This window comes from Oryzias latipes, chromosome 15 (assembly GCF_002234675.1).
Source record: "Oryzias latipes chromosome 15, ASM223467v1".
Taxonomy (NCBI): Eukaryota; Metazoa; Chordata; class Actinopteri; order Beloniformes; family Adrianichthyidae; genus Oryzias; species Oryzias latipes.
Window position 1 is genome coordinate 2,958,027 of NC_019873.2, and position 16,925 is coordinate 2,974,951.

The 16,925-nt window shown below is 44.3% G+C and overlaps 1 protein-coding gene across 1 annotated transcript in view; it reads right to left on the reverse strand.

The window, feature by feature from the left end:
- Window positions 1-295: 295 nt before the first annotated feature.
- dntt (DNA nucleotidylexotransferase) overlaps window positions 296-16,925 on the reverse strand; it is a 169,581-nt gene continuing 152,951 nt past the window's right edge. The window contains exon 10 of the mRNA XM_023963474.1: window positions 296-611. Within this exon, the coding sequence (XP_023819242.1) occupies window positions 525-611 (87 nt within the window). The 3' untranslated portion in view covers window positions 296-524. The remainder of the gene's footprint in view (window positions 612-16,925) is intronic.

Genomic DNA, 16,925 nt, shown 5'->3' on the forward strand with positions numbered 1-16,925 from the left:
TCACTCCCTGGAGACCTGGCTCAGCTTCACACTGAGCACTTTCCTGCCAGGGGGAGGGTGATTACAACATTTTGCTTGACAAAAAAGCTCCTTTCCCTTCTTTCAACATTTCCTGTTTTCTTCCCCGTCCTCCCTTCCTCAATGGTCAACCCCACAGTGATCCTTTCTATTTGGGTGCCTCTCCTCTGGATCCTGCAGCCCCTTCCGTTGATTCCTGCGCCGCCTGATTTTCTGTTTGTTGTGCTCTAATGATTGCAACACTCAAAGGGGGACAGACTATAAACAGAAAGAGCTGGGGAGATTTTTTTATTGACCCTCAGACAACAATAAAAAAGCAAAACTGTGAATCACACATCAGCACATAATCTAGACAAAAAAAAGCAGTAACCATGCTGGTGACAACATCACAAAAGAGCAGGAAAATCAAAAGCTGAATCACTGGAGAGCCTCAGAACAGCAAACAGATGGGATGATCACTGATGTACACACACCAGGATATCATCCGTCCAGGCAGGAGAGGAGGCCTACGCGTTTCTCTGCCAAGGCTCGATGTACTCGAGACCCAGATGGGCAAAGATGTCCTTCTCAGACGTAGCTGCCAGGAACTCGTTCTAGAGAGACGACAAGCAAGAGTGGAGGAATTAGTCTCTATGATGCAATTTTAGACTCACTTTGGACTTTGGTTTGGTAAGCCTGGTCTAAAGATACCTTTGCAGTTACACAACTAAAGTCTGAAACATAACAGTGGGCTTTTATAAGCAATGGACAGCCCATTTTTGTCAGTGTCACTGCATAAACACCAGCCCACCACCATATTTTACTACAGAAAAAGAGAAAACCGATGCTCTATGCAGCTATCACTAAAATAATAAATCAATATCATTTTAGCAAAGCATTTGACAACACTATCTAGTGATTTAAAAAGTAAAAAAACGGACTAAAGTAATTTTATGAGTTTCCAGAACTAAAAGTTGCAATAACCCAACAATCCTCTCATATTTACGTTTCTAATCTCCCAGAGCTTAATGTGACAGTTTCCATATCTGCTTATTACTTCTGCTATCAGCGGAGCTGAGCTCAGAGCGCTGCTCTGCTGCTTTTATGCATATTTCACGGGAAAATGTCAACAAACATTCATTAAATTAATACCCTCTTTATGACTTTTTTGAAAAGAAAAAACAGTCTGATGGTTTAGTTTGAAAAATTTCTAAATGTTTCATAGAAAGGGTTTTTGTACAACACGATCAAATGATCTGGTTCTTGTTAGTTTATTTATCAAAATTATAAATAAGAAAAACTGAAATGTTTTTGTTTGATGCATGGCATGAAGAAAAACAACCCAATCTTCTGCACAAAACAAAACAGTTAAATTAATTTTATTGATTAAACAGTTTATGTTTTGGCTTTTGTGGTCATCAGAAACAGCAGGTACAAGATAATGTGAAGGAACTAAAGCCAACTAAGACCAAAAATAAATCATGCGAACTCTCAAATGGTACGTTTCCCTTAAAAAAAAAGAGGAAATTACACTCATTAAACTAAAACACTGGAAAATAATGAGTAAAGGAAAAGGCATTTCACCACCACAACTTCATTTTGACCAGAACCAACACTGGTGGAGGGATGCCTGAACGGGCAGCTTGACTCTGTATTGATCTGTCAAAGCGGATTGTCACTGCTAACACAGCCAGCACTCGGTTGACATTGCAGATAATCACATGAATTACTAAATGAAGCTTCATTACATCACACCGGTAGTGTGGAACAGTTTAGACTCAGGGTGGGGTTGTCAATATGTCAGCTCTTACAAAGTGGCAGAGGAGACTTTGCTTGCATTGTTGCTTTATAAACAGGAAGAGAGATTTAGGTGACATACATACATACATATGTGTAACCAAGATAAAATAACACACAGGACTTCAAATACTGTTTTCTTTTTCATTTTACATATTAAATGATGCAAACTAAAAGGTTAAATCTAGGAATTAAACAGTTTCCTACCAACACGTGTGACACATACATACATACATACAGACATACAGACAGACAGACAGACAGACAGACAGACAGACAGACAGACAGACAGACAGACAGACAGACAGACAGACATACATACATACATACATACATACATACATACATACATACATACATACATACATACATACATACATACATACATACATACATACATACATACATACATACGTATGGCGCGGGTCGGGGCAGACAAACAGTCAGGGTCAGGGGACAGAAGACTTTTGATGGTTTTTTGTGAGAACCTCCACAGCACTGTCTGTTAAAGCCTATAGAATTCACAGTAGTGTGTTTTTTGGGGCTTTAAAATTCATGAAAAGTAAACCTTCACTTTTTCTGATTTTCTTTTTCATATTCATCAAAAATGGCGCTCAAAGCAAAGATTAATGCTAACAGGGTTACGTTCATATTGTGGGACACATGTTCCAAGGATCATTATTTAAAATGTTTGTATATTAAAACAAATGTTCCCACAGTTTGGGGCTTCGATAAAACACAAAAAAATAACTTATTATTTAGAACTATTTAAAACTTTTATTTAAAATTCAACTTAGACATCAGGAGGGGGACAAGTGAAAATTACATTTTAGGGGGTTCTCCGGACTGATTTGTTTTTTCAAAACTATTTTCAAGCACTCTTCTCTGTTAGTTTCTGTAGATATGACATGTTTAGTCATAAACTATGTTTTTGTATTTTGTTTGTGGATAAATACAAATATGGAGGGTGGTACAGAAATGTTCTCCATTCTAAAATGAGCTGTCTATGCCTCTCATTTGTTTGTAAATGTGCTCTGAAAGGGTCACTGTCTCACCAACAGCAACCGTCACCGCTCTAACCATCCTCCGTGTTTCCATGCTCGTCATGAGACACAGACATCGCTCCATGTAGCGATCAGGCTGGAAACATTTGTTGGTAGCTCCTCCCACACGCGGGTGGGGGGGTCCAGCTTATGACCCCATTTTCGGATCAGCATCAACTATGGCAAGCGAAATCATAATAAATCGCCAGGAAAAGTGGCGTAAAGAACAACCTTTTAGCCTTAAAAAATGCTGTTTTTTGTCCTCAAGCAGCAAACGTGGTGAAGGAGAGGCGGTTGACTCCGGAACCCCCATAGACTCTCAACAGCCCCTCTTAAATAAATGACTGTTTGTTTTCTTACTACTTCAACACCTCCTTCTCTGTCTTTGGACTTTGAGAGTTAACACATTTTAAAAGAGCAATCTGTTGATAAGACAATACATGTATATCTGGCATTAGTTAGCATCGAATGAATACGTGTTCCAGTTGCTGTCCTTCTTGGAAATCTACTTTTACGTTAAAAACAAACAAGCAACGCCTTACAGCCACTTAAAAACCCCTAGCTACTTCACAGAAAAAATCCTGGATCCACCGCTGTTTAGAAAGCTTTGTTTTCTCTTTCACTAACTAAGACTAAGCAAAAGAAGAAAAAAAAACGAGTTGTGAAGAGAACTCCGTCACTGTCAGAGGAAAAGCTGCACAAAGGGCTGTGCTGAAAGCACACAAACAGAACCACACAGGGATTTTGAGGACACCTCCATCGGCTTTGCTCCAATCCACTGAGTAACCCACACCTGAAAACAATACCCAGAGAAAAAACATACAGAGATCCACAAAACACAGACAGGTCCCAAACATCACAGTCCACAGGACAAAAAGAAAACCAAACCCAGATATTTGACCACAGCAGTCACAGGTAAGTCTCCTTCATTCGGTGGGGGGGTCTGGCTTCCCTTCAGGTGACAAATCCATGGAGTCTGTGTTCACGTCATTTACATACTTGATGCAAGAGTGCCACCATCATTCGCCTTCTCTGACTGTCACCACAACCTCTGAACTCAAGCAGTGCACTCTAAAATCTCCTGAAGCTCCACGTTAGCTTGACTGGATGTCTGCCAAGCCAAAACTGCACCAAATGCACGACAAGAATGGTACTTTTTTAAATGTGCCAGATGATTCCACATGCTGTGAGAATAGATACAGCTGGCATACCATCACCATGCTGCTATCCATCAGTTTTATCTTTATTCATGTTAAAGATGTACTTTACATTATGGCTGAAATGTAATAAAATGATGGAGGAAAAATTCTCAGGAAAGATCTATGTAAATCTTCCAGTCACTGTTATATGTAAAAATATAAATACATTGTTGTCTGAGGTTTGAGGCGTTCATTAGATGCTGGAGGACCTTCATGCTGAGCAGCTGGAAGCTTGGACACCCATCAGAATGTATCTGACTCCAGAAAGTGTGACAGCAGTGTTTCACAGGTGAAACACTGACAGATCATGAGAGCTTTACATAATCCCACTCTATGAGAGAAAGAAACCAACAAAACAACATGCTTTTCAGATTTTTTTATTGTGCTACGGTTCCGTTGCACTGAGATTTACATTTGAGCATACAACCCCCACTCCTCCAACTCTAACCTTGCTGTAAGTGATTGCTCTCTTCAGCAGATGAGCATTTTCCCTGACAAATCACGACAGGGCTATTAACTGCTGGCCATCTACCCGCACCGTGTTAGGGGTTATTTCTCCGCCGGAGTGGTGACGAGGCATGACTCACCTTGGGAGCAAGACAGCCCGGAGAGAGAGGGGGCTGTGATTCTGACACGTTCTGCCTTCAACTGCTAAACTGGACCTGACACAATAGCTTGTCAGTTCCCACTGCCTGCCAAAGGCGCACATAACTGTGAGTACTTATAAGCAGGCAGGACAGGGAAACCACTGCCGGTCTGTTCAGTCTTCACACAGGCTTGTTATAGTTAATGCAAATGACAGTTTGGACGTGCAGCAGAGGGCTTTGGCTACACAATGGAAGGATCTTTGTCCATAACAGGCCTCTAAATCACATTAGAGGAGTTATGTTAAAAATAGAGATGCCACAATTCCTGCTTTAAAACCAACTGTATGTCACATTGTTGAACCAAATCGTGGGGAAAGGGAATCATTGCATCCCCACTGCAAAAAATCGAGATCTGAACCGATTTGTGATACAAGTGAATCATTGCATCCCCAATTAAAAACAACTTGACTCGTTTTGGATTCAAATGTTTCTCTAAAGTTGCTTGGTTTTCCATAACATAATTTACAAATGAGGAGAAGTGCTGGAGAAAAGTGCAAAAACCAGAGAACCAACCAGAAAAGAAACTTTTGCTTTTCATTTTATTTTTGTAAACCTTTCCTTTTTACTACACAACACAGTGATACTGAACAAGTCTATTTTTCCACCTGGATACCTTGTCAAAAGTCCACCTAAATATTCACTTTCACAGCAAGTCTACAGTTTCTTTAAGAGTCTAAGAAACAGTGTAGAAAAATAAGATGACGCTCCACGTGAATCTGGAAAAGACTTTGGAAAAGTGTCTCTGAAGTTGAATGTATTCCATTGGTGTTAGACACCATCCCCATCACCCAGTATGTTTGCATTCGTCCATACTTTTGCTTTCTACATTTTTCTTTTTGCGTCACAGATTCAAATTTGACCAGTCTTTCCAAAAAAGCTCAGGAAATTTCTGTTAGTTTGATTGTCATTAGAAGTTCCAGATTATTGTAGGGACATCTCAGAGTAAGGATCAGAGAAAACTTGTTTAGTTAGTTCTTGGTTTCTGCCTAAAAATCCCTTTCCTGCTGTTTTGTTTTGTTGTTTTTTGCCGTTCAATAGTCTGCAGAGGAAGGTGTGTGGAAGAATATGGATGACATACACAAACGGTAAACATGAAGATGAAAAAATCATATCAGCTTGGAAAATATGTCAGCCCAAAGCTCAAGTAACTTTGAAAGAATTCAGTCTCTCTGGTCTCCTGTGGTTGACTCCATGACTTAGGGGGTGGGGGGCTTGGTCGTCGCTGCTCCTTGCCCTTCTGCCGTGGTTTGGGGTGGGGGTCGGGGCTTCCGGTGCCTGGCGGGGGCGGTGGGGGGCTCCGTTGGTCGGGGGTCGGGTCCGGTGCCTGGGTGGGGCGGGCTGGGGCGCTGCGTGGTCCTCTGGGCTTGGGTGTGGGGGTGCGTGGTGGGGGGGTGGGGTGGTGGTCTGGCTTGGCTTGGGGGGGTGGTCCCTTTGCCTGTGCTGGGGGGGGTTGGCGGGGGGCCCTGCTCGGGTGGGGGGGCCCAGCGGCGCCGGATGGGCTGCCCATCTGCACCTGGGGCTGGGATCGGCCCTTCCCTGGCTCTGGGACGGGACGGGACCGCCCTCTCGGGGCCCCCGGTCGCTCTGGGTGTCACCCGCTTCGGCTGCGGGGTCTGGGGTGGGGTGGGGTGGGGGGCTTGTCGGCCCTGTCCTGTGGGGGGGGCGTTCTGGGGGGGAGGGGGGGCCCATTATTAGTACGGGTCGGGGGGGCTAGCGGGTCGGGGTCTCCGCTGAGGCAATCAGTGGTTGCCTCGGCCGGTTGGCCTCCTCGGTCCCGTCGAGGCCTGACCAGAGCTCTTCTAGGGCCGGCGTCTGGGGGTGGGGGCCTGGGCTTGCTCCGGGGGGGGGCGACGCTTTCTGGCTCCTCTCTCTCTGTGTGGGGTGGGTGGTGCCGGGCCTGGGGTGTCGGCGCCTCCGGGGGTGGGCCCCTGGGCTGGGTGGCCCTGGCCCCTTTGCTGGGGGTGGGCTGGGGGACGGCTGTTTGACCACCGGGGGACAGTCTACCAGCTGTCCCCAACTTACCCCCTTCCTTATATAACCTCATATTAGGGTGAGGGGGTGGGGGGTCTAGCCTGCGATACGCCTTGGGGGGGGGCTACTTGGGAGTGGCCCCCCTCCTATGGTTGCCGTATGGAGTGGGCCCCCCCTCTTTCGGTTTTATTTGCACCTTAGACATGTAGGGTCCTTGGTAGGGGGGGTGCTTGAACATCACTGCAAGCAAGCAGCAGATGTCCTCCTGGCACCCTACCCGCCAATTTTAACCGCACCTTAGACTTTTAGGGCCCCTTGGTGTGGAGGGTGAGGGGACATCACTGTGAGTAATCAGGAGATGTCCCCTTAGTGCCCTACTCGCCAATTTTAACTGCACCCCCCTTAGTACACACACCCCTCCCCCTTCAATATATACATTCAAACATAAACACACACACATGCACACAAACACCCTCTCAAACACCCATACACGCACACACATTTTACAAGGAAGGTGGGACCTGGGTCCATCTGTCCCCTACCCCTTCCCTGGTGGGGGGTGCGGGCCCCTTGGCGATGGCGGCCGTGTCCCTTGGGTGCCGGCTCCCTGGGCCCGGCGGTGCTCTCTCCGCGCGGTGGGGGGGTTCATATTACACCTGAGCCGGGGGTGTTCGTGTCCCTGGGGGGTGGGTCCTGGTCCTTGCCCCTGGGCGCTGGGCCCCGCCAAACTTCCAACATGGCCGAGCCTGGTCGGGCCATATTTATAACATCCCTTGTGGGCCGCCCTTTTTTCCCCGGGGTTCCCCCCTCCTGGGCGGGGGCGGCGGGCCCCTGCCTTGCTCCTACCTGGACCAACCGTGGGCCGGGTGGGTGGCTGCCTGGAGTGCGGAGCGGGTCTCCCTTGGGGGGTCCTGGCTCGTACCTGGGGTCGGGGCGGGGGGATGCCCGGAACTCCTGGGTGGTGGTGGGGTGCTCGTCTGGGGCTGTGGGCGTCCCTCTCCGGTGGGGCCCTGCGTTGGGCTCTTCCGGCGCGGCGGGGGGCTGCTTTCCTGGCTGGGCTGGGGCGGCGCTCTCTTTCCCTCTGCGCCTCCCTGCTCTCTGGCTCTGGGGGCCTCGCGGCGGTCCGGCTGGCCCTGGCCTGGGTGGCGGTCTTGGTCGCCCGGGGGGCGGTTGTTCCCTGCCTGTTCCCGTGTGGCGTTGGGGGAATTCCGGCTGCCGCTGCTGCTGCGGCGGGGGTATGGGTGTGGGGGTGGCTGGGCGCTCCTCCTCCTTCTTTTCACATTCCACCATCCATTTTAGAAGAACATAAACACTCACCTGAGCACAGGTGTTAGCTCACCTTTGCACTAATAGTTTGCATGATTGAATGAATGAAAGATTTCACACTAGTTGGTTTAAAGGCATAGGTATGCGTTCGTGAACACTATCTGTTTTGTGTGCATGTTGACATGTGGACATTTTTGCGGCTAGCAGGTGTGTTGATAATATTTGAGTGTGTGTGAACAGGCCCCGCCCTTTTTGTACTACATTTGAACCGTACCGTAACGATAAACAACCAGTAAACCTGTCTGCTCTATGCTGCTTCATGGTCTTACCCCCCTTCCCCTCCTATTATCACCCTCCTACCCCCCCCTCTCTCTAACGTCCCTCTCTCTTCTTCCCCTCTTTCCTTTTCCGTCCGGTCCAACACCAAAGATTTTCAAACATGATTGAAATTAATAAATTTTGGCCTCAATTACAAAAGGGGTTTATTCAGACATACCTTTGGTTTGTCTGAAGATGAATAACCCCTCTTGTTAAAATAAAATATGTCCAACACAAGAGGCCCTCAGCTCTCATCTGTTTGCCTAGCTGTTGGACAGGACAAGTTAAAAAAAAAAAAAAAAAAACAAAAAAAAAAAACATGAAGATGAAATAAACGAAGAAGCCTCGAGAGGAGAAATAGTGCATTTAGTTTTCTGTTAAATAGGAGTCTGAAGCAGTTGAAGACAGTTTTAATCACATCGATCTCCTCCTCCGTCCTGACAACTGCTGTCTGCATTGTTGCAGACATGCATTCACTTGGACTTCCAATATTCTGAGGCCCGTTAATCGGCCTGCCACCGCCTTGATTGTTGCTGCTCTCACAGCTCCTCAGTCAATCAAAACAAATGCAGACACACGCTGCCTCCATGTATGATCTGGCAGCCTGTGCTGTGTGAAACACAGAGGTGATAACAGCAAGGCAGAGGTGGGGGAGGACGTCCTAGAAAAACATAAAAGCCCCAAACTGGGCTAAAGTGGGTTTTGATAAGAGCAAATTTCCAGCTTCACATGGTTTGGCTCATTGTTTAAAGAAAACAGAAAATCACTCCAGAGATTTAGCCAAAGGAGAAAGGATCCTGCACAGATGAGATTCTCTATGTAAGCAATTTGCTCAAAGTCCTCTGTTTTATTGTTTTCCACTTTACTCGGCTCCTACCATCCTCATACCCTCAGGTAGATGCTGCTTTATTTATTTACCTCAAAAGAGCATGGGGTGTGTGTGAGATGACTCCACAAACCTTGTGCACCTACCAGTTTTTCCCTGTAGGCATACATGGAAAGCAATATTTCAAATGCACACAGCTGCTTTTGTTCTTGGGCTTCATGGTGCCTAAGAAGGAGCTGGGAGAGCAGGAGCAAAGGAGGCTAATTAGAACGGGAGGTTATGAGACTCTCAATGCCAGAACCTGGCGTGCACATCAGTGCCACGGTCCAGAATGGCAGCTTTGTGTTACTGCGAGCCTGTGTCCTTGACTTAATGAGGCTCTGATCAGTGACATGTTTCTCTGTTTGCCATGTAATGACAGTCTTCATGGACTTCACTCAGATCAGTCCTTGCAAACATCTGCCCTTTCTCTGTTGCCAGTCATCTTCTCTCTGAAGCCTGGCTCTCAGTTTGATGGATGAACGGAGGGATGAGCTGCAGGCCAAAGGCAACTGAGACAAACGGCAATCCAGGGTTGCTGTTGAAACTACAGTTCTACATTTGCTTTCACATTGTTTCGCCTTTTACACTTCACCTTGAAGAATTACTTTGTTGAAAGCTATCTGTCTAAACTAAAAAATGACAAAAAAAGCTCATTTTGTTTTGTTTCCTTGAACTATTTCATAGGATTAAAGGTCTTCCATTGAACATTACACACAAACCTGGGCATAGTAGGCATTAAAGAAGTTTAACAATTATTTTTGAAACGTCGTATTTGCACAACCAGTTGTGTAAAAATGACATGCATTTAAACAATAAAGTTCTTAAACGTTTAACAAAACACCTCTGGGGATAGATTTGAGTTACCGTTGAAATATAATTTTTCGATTTTAAATCATTCAATTAAGTGGCATTAAAGGAATAACAATTAAAGTTAAAGAAACTTGGGATTTTCCTATTTGCAAGAACACCCTCCATACTACTTCTTTGAGCTGCCAGGCAAGAGGAAGACCAAAGAGGAGGTTCATGGAGGCAGTGAATGAAGACATGGAGGTGGCTGGTGTTAGAGGAGAGGATGCAGAAGACATGGATGGATGGAGGAAGCTCATTTCCCGGAAGGGAAAAGCAGAAAGTAGAAGAAGATCCTCCATCAGTGCACAAACAACTTTGGAAAACTCCCCATGATCATTTCAGTTGACTGGAACAACTCGCAGTTCTAATACCGTGGGATGGCAAAGGAATTGGAAGAGATGTGTCCCAAAGACAAATGTGCTTTGGTGCAAAATGGACCTCTGAGCAACAGAGTGAGATTATCCTCAGTAAAAAGAGTTCTCCACAGACACGAGCTAAAAGAAAGCCACCGCTCCACAACCACAGCTTCTATTTTCCAATGGCGTATTCCACTGTAATTCAGCTTAATCAGCTGTTCGGATGTGCCCGTGAAGGTGCACAACTCTTTAGATTGCTGTTTATCTTGAGCTTTAACTACAGGAATTTTGTAACAGCTTTGATCAGTTAAGGCTTTCAACAATGCGTGGCAAAAAGCAACATAAGACAGCAAGCTCTACAAGGGAGATTCCTAACAAACCGGTTCAGACTAAATAAAAAAAGGAATTTGCAAACAGAGCTAAAACTTATGCAGATGAGTATTCAACAACAACTTAAATTCTTTGAATCTCACTTATGGATGTGGTTTAGCACAAAAATGGTTGTTATAGCAACCTGACTTTCGCTTCCGGGATGACTTTATTGTACATCAACAGCAAAACCAATAAATTGATGTAGATTCAAATAAAATAGAGGGAAAGGAAATAACTGGTTTGTAAATTACTTTGTTATATTGTTAGCTATATGGGTGACAGACATATTACTTTGTCCTCCAGAACATCCTCCTTAGGACTCTAATAAAGCAGATACAGTCAAAAATATTGATATGTTTTCTAAGAATGAAAAAAGAGGGATCAAGACAAAAAAAAGATCACTTCTAAAGGAATTCAGCTTTATTGCAGCACACGGTGAAAGGCTGACAGGGGCAGAAAAAGTCAAAGCCGATTATACCCCTGTGTCTGTCTTGCAATGATCAGCCACACGCCCATATTTCCCCTGAGCTTCGGTCTGCAAGAGCTCAGCTCACAGGACAGCCTGCATAGCAAAAGAGGCCATGGACACCTCACTAATCACACCGGCAATTAGTGCATGCCCCATAAAGCAGCGCTGCCTATAAAAGAGCTATTGAGTTTACTGCTATTGGCATCACCCATCCTCCTCCCGCTTGCTAATCAGCCCGTAGACCGGACAGAGGCAGAGAGAATAAAAATAATGATGTTCTAATCAAAAACAATGGGATTCTCAATTGACTTCCCTGGTGGGATGTTGCTTCACTGCTGCAGAGGAGTAAATATTTGCAAACCAAAGTTATTCAATTGATTAGGCTGTGTCCTCATAATAGCCTTTGTTGACACTTCAGGATTTATATTTCCATTGCATACAGTCCTTTGAACAAGTCAGATTGAACAAATAAGCTTATGGACACTTTGATGCATAAAGTCAGTGTTTCTGTTTTACTTTAGGGGAGGATAATATTATTTATCACCTTTATCCCTCCTTACGAAAAGCTTAATGCAAGTCTGATAGTCACAGAGCAGATCCCACTACAAACCCCTGTAGCTTCATGGTAAATTCTTATGTTTAGACATTTCCCTGTAACTCTAATAGATCCCATAACAATGTATGTAGAATGTTTTACCACAGAAACTGTGTTGGTTGTGTAGAAAATGTATGTTTTAATATCTTATTCTTCATTATGTTATAGCTTTATCTTTAGTGTGAAGTGAACTCATTTTGAACTCAACAGGACTTATTCTCCAGTGACCTTCACTTGTGCTTTGTAGTTGCAGCAGCAACTAGGACTTCTTTGTGCAAATCTAGGAGTTTCCAGAGACGCAATAAATATGTCATGGACTACATTTCTACTATCTGGGTTGAACACCTTATCCTTGGGAAAGTGTTCAGGTTCGTGTTCTCATGTGGAGGATGAAGCTGACCTCTGATCTCGTGCCGGCGATGGAGTATTCGTTTGGCTGGTATGATTTACTTTGGACCAGAGGAGGACTCCTTTTGATCATGGATTGTGTGCGCCGGTGAATGGCCCCTACCCCTGGAAAGGCGGAGCGGATCTGGACTTTGCAACCTTCAGCTATTGGCCGGTGGAAGCAGGCGGGCTATCAGCTGACGAATCAGAGTGTTCCGGGGCGGAGGATCAGCGACCATGATCTTTCCGGAAGGCGGAGATTCAAACACATCTTAAAAAGACTGGTTTTAAAGTTTTCCATTGTTCTTAGGAAAATCTACGAGTAATTCGCATGTAACTTGTGCGTCAGTAGATCTTTACTTGAGAATCCAGATATATCTGCATTAATGTTTTAATCTGTGCTTTAGAACTATTGTCAGGGAAATAAACTCCGTGTATTTTTAAACCGGTTGAATCCTTGTTTGTTTTACCACTCTCGACTATCGAACACGCATGGATGGAAAGAACTCAAAAACGGACGATTCTCTTTCCTTCAATTTGGTGACCCCGACGTGAAGTCCGGGGTGAATAGGAAACGCGGACCAGACCGGTTGGACCACATCATAGTGGCTTATTACGAGATTTCTGAGACTTTCGACGTAAAGTCTGGGGATGCTTCCTGCCATGCGGTCGACTTCTTCAGAGGCCTCATTCATAATCATGGTGAGCAGAGCCTTTTGTAAAGTCTGCGTATTGATGATCTCAAATTAAAGGAGAAGTCGATTGTATGGGTGGCACAGTGTACCCTATACGAACGAACGGGCGAGCGCACCCCAGTAAATAAGTGTTGGGTTCACCCTCCCTAGAACAGCGGATTGAACAGTGGCAAAATATACACTTTGGACAGCAGTAAATTTTGAAAAATTGGACAATTATAATTATGCAGGTTTTTCGTCTGTTCGGCCTGTACACATTGAACGTTGGCAAATTGGGAGCTTGTGATATTTGGAAAGCAGCAAATTGACTAGGTTTGTGTCTGTTCAACCTGTTAAGAAATCCCTTACGAAAAACAGAGTTATTATAGGAACTAATTTTGCGCGTCTAGGATTTTCGGAAACACCAAGGAGGCTTCGGCCTCTACAAATTATTTTTTTATACGCGGAGAGAAACCAAAGAAGGATTCAAAATAAACATGAGCGCTGAATTTGACAGAAGATGAGGAAAATTGTGCATTTTGTCAGGACAAAAACGACAACATGACTTGACGACTGACTGATGACAATACAGACGTGATCGCTGATGAACGGACTGAATGTATGAGATTTTGGAGACGTGACTGCTTATGAATGAAATGTATGCATGAGATTTTGGAAAGTATGGGATGAAAAACTGTTTGAAATCGGCGAATTTTGGCTTTATTTTCCATGTTTCTGTGTGAAATGTTTTCTCTATGGACGTGGCCATCTTGTTTCGAATTAGCCAATAACGGGACGTTTTAGTTTCTTTCGAATGCGTCGACAGCTCTGATTGGCTTTGTTTGTACCATGTGGTCGGCGTGACGGCGTCCATGGAGACCGAAATGTTCAACCTGCGCTAAACTTTCACGTAACAAGGCTTAAGAGTTTGCGAACTAATTTGTGGTAAAATAACAACTGACATTGTAGTTATTGAGAGTGGTCATGACCTCGGTTGTAAGACGTCGATAAAAACAAATTTCAGTGGTCTTAGTTCGACGAAAAAGATTTTTAAGTAGAAAGGCGCCTATGAGCAGCGCTTCCGATGGAAGTTTCAGCCACAACAGCAGCTTGACTGCAGCTGCAGCCTGCAGCAACGGTCTCTGTTCTGCCTCTGTCGAACGTAGCCTAACTTTCTCTGGAATTTGCCTAAAGTTGGGCAAATCTTTCTAAAACACAGTAAGATAATATCGGTCCAATATATTTTGTGTAAAATGATTTTGCAATTATTTCGGTTTTCTTATTTTGAATAAATGTCTCTACTTTATTTTGTAATTCCTAATTACCATGATTTAGTTAAGTTTTGCTAAAAAGTAATGTTATTGACACTAATTCTAAGTATTTGTTGGTTTAGATCCGGACTCCCTTTAAAAGAATGTTTGCAATGTTTAATTTATTTTATATGTTTATATGTTTTGATATTTCTCAGATTACTTAGTGTTGGTGTTAAAGGTTTTTTTGCTGTTTAAAGATGAAAGTTAAAGCAGATCCCATGTTTTGATGTAATTATAGTTTGAAGACAGTGTAAGTGGATGTTGTACAGAATGGGGAAAGGACAAAGCAGTGAATTAAAGTAGAAATGAACGGCATTGGAAGTGATAGAGGGTCTGTGGACACAGAAAGGTATGGTAAGGAAAGGTGCTGGTTCTAGTAGAACAGAAGAAGGGAGAACATGAATGTTAATGCTAGTGATAAACGATTCATTTTCAGTGAAATGGTTTATCTTGTTTATCTGTAAGGTGCCTAATTTGTTGTGTTATGTCTTTTGGTGTGGTTTTGAGAAAAGGGTTAAAAGTTATTGTCTGCGTATTGATTGTCTGTGTTTTAACGAACCTGTTGTGGTTTAGAGTGTGAATTGTGTTTTTAGCTAAGTAAGGGAAAGCCTAAATTGTGGAATTTTGTTGCTTTTAGCACTTCTCAGAATTCTTTTTGTAGGACAGCAAGTCCTTAATGGTAAGTCAAAACAATTTGTCTTTGTTTCTGGATTAAAAGTAAATGATTAGCTGCCAGTATGCATCTAAAACAATGTATTTTTCAAAGATTTTGCTCCACATCCGTCATATAGTTCAGAGAAAAGTTTAAGGGTTTTTTCCTTTGCTGATTTTCATCATTGATTAACCAACTTTAGCATCCATAGAGTTGGTGATGGTGAAAAGAAAGCATGACAGTAACAAATCTGCTTTAACAACATCTGCAGTAACAACATGTTTTTTCCAAGCAGCACATAGCTTTAATGTTGCAGGAAAGGCGCAGAGCAGTCCTGAGACCTCATAAATCTTTACACAGAAACCCCCTCTGCTTCATTGGGTGAGTGACAAAAAGAGCATTTCTCAGTTCTCTGGCTTCACAGGAAGGAGCCGTGTTAGGGGGGTCTGACCCTCAGGTCAGCTCCGCTAATCAAATGAAGCCATGACTGCATGCATGGAGAATGCATCGGAGCGTCTGCAAGGTGATAAGAGTCGATTTAAAATACATCTGATTCATCACTGCAGAGCATATTTGCAGAAAAAGGGCAGAGGGAGGAGTTGAACAACTGGAAACAGTCATTTATACTGCAGGAAAAGTCCACTCTGGATAATGAAGGTGTCTTTTAAAAAAAAAAAAAAAGCAAATAACATGATGAGTTTAAATACCCTCAGGACCTGTAGCAATGTTCAGGTACCGGAGGCCGGGACAGGAGGACGGGTATCCCCTCCTGGAAGGCGTGGGCCACCCAGGGACCCCCCAGCAGCAGCTGGAAATGGCATCTGTGGCGCTCAGGACAAATGGCAACGACTGCCCACAACAAGGTACCCAACAGCAGAATGCACAGACCAGGAGCAGAGGACACGAACAGCACCCACGACCGCTCCAAGCTCCTCCACTGTGGCAAGGACCACAGGTGGCAAGTCGGACAATACCACTTGGTGATGCAGGAGCCATGGTCCCTTTCAAGCTCAGAGGTAACTCATGATGAGTCTAGTGCACAATCCATCAGCTCTGCCAAATGAACATCTGACTCCTCAAACCCGGCAAAAGACCATCCAACTGACTTTTGACCAGACGGTGGAACATTCATTTGTGCATTCACCACACACGCCTATGAATCTGTTGGGACAGAACATTTTTGTCAAAACAGGAGCCAGCATTCTTTCAGACTGGATGCCATGCCACAACCTACAGACAACCCTTACTGCTGACACCTGCTGGATCCAGAGGGCCCTGAAACGCCAGGTGTGTCCATGTATTTCGGGTTTGGATGCCATGAGTCCTGTCCTAGAAGCAATATTTTTCCGCCTCCGATGACCTGAACTGCGCATTCTATTATGACAGAGAGGATGATCGACTGTACCAAGAAGCATTTCATCAGGTAGACAGCCATACGTGGTATTTAAACTACACTGACATATAAATTGGTCAAGAGGGTGTATAGTTTATTTTGTATTCACACACTCACATTTGCAATGATACCGGAAGTTAGTCACACCTGTATTGCACATAGAATTAGCACTCCACTGGTCATGAAGCTCGACAACTCAGACCCATGACTGAGAGGGATGTAAACAAAACAACTGTCTAAACTGTGATTTTCAGGTGTTCACTTCTCTCCCTCAATAAAAATGTACAGGATAACTTTGCATTCAAGAGCTAACTCCGCAGCTCTGGAGCATTTCTGCATTGTCAGTCATCGCAGCAGAGAGAAGACGGATCATGAAGATGCAGAGGTGATGTTAAACACGCTCTCTGATGCTTCATGGTCAAGAGGTTCATTTGATGTTTGTTCATGCTTCACCGCTTCCCCGGTGGAGATTCAGGTAACTGCAGGAGCAAATGTTTTTAGATCTCAGTGCAGCTGAGTGAAGGATGCAGATGAAGGAAATTCTGATTGGTTTGTGGAACTCTGGTGTAATTGAGCATTCATATTTTTCACAGTTTACTCCTTTGAGACCGGTTTTACAAGCAGATAATAAAACTTATTGCATGGCACATGATTTAAGGGCTGTTAGTGAAGTCATCCTTACTCCAGTCCTCCCTGTGCCTGATCCACATCGCATGCTTTCAACTTTAACCCCACAATGTGTGTGGTTTGTGTGTGGTT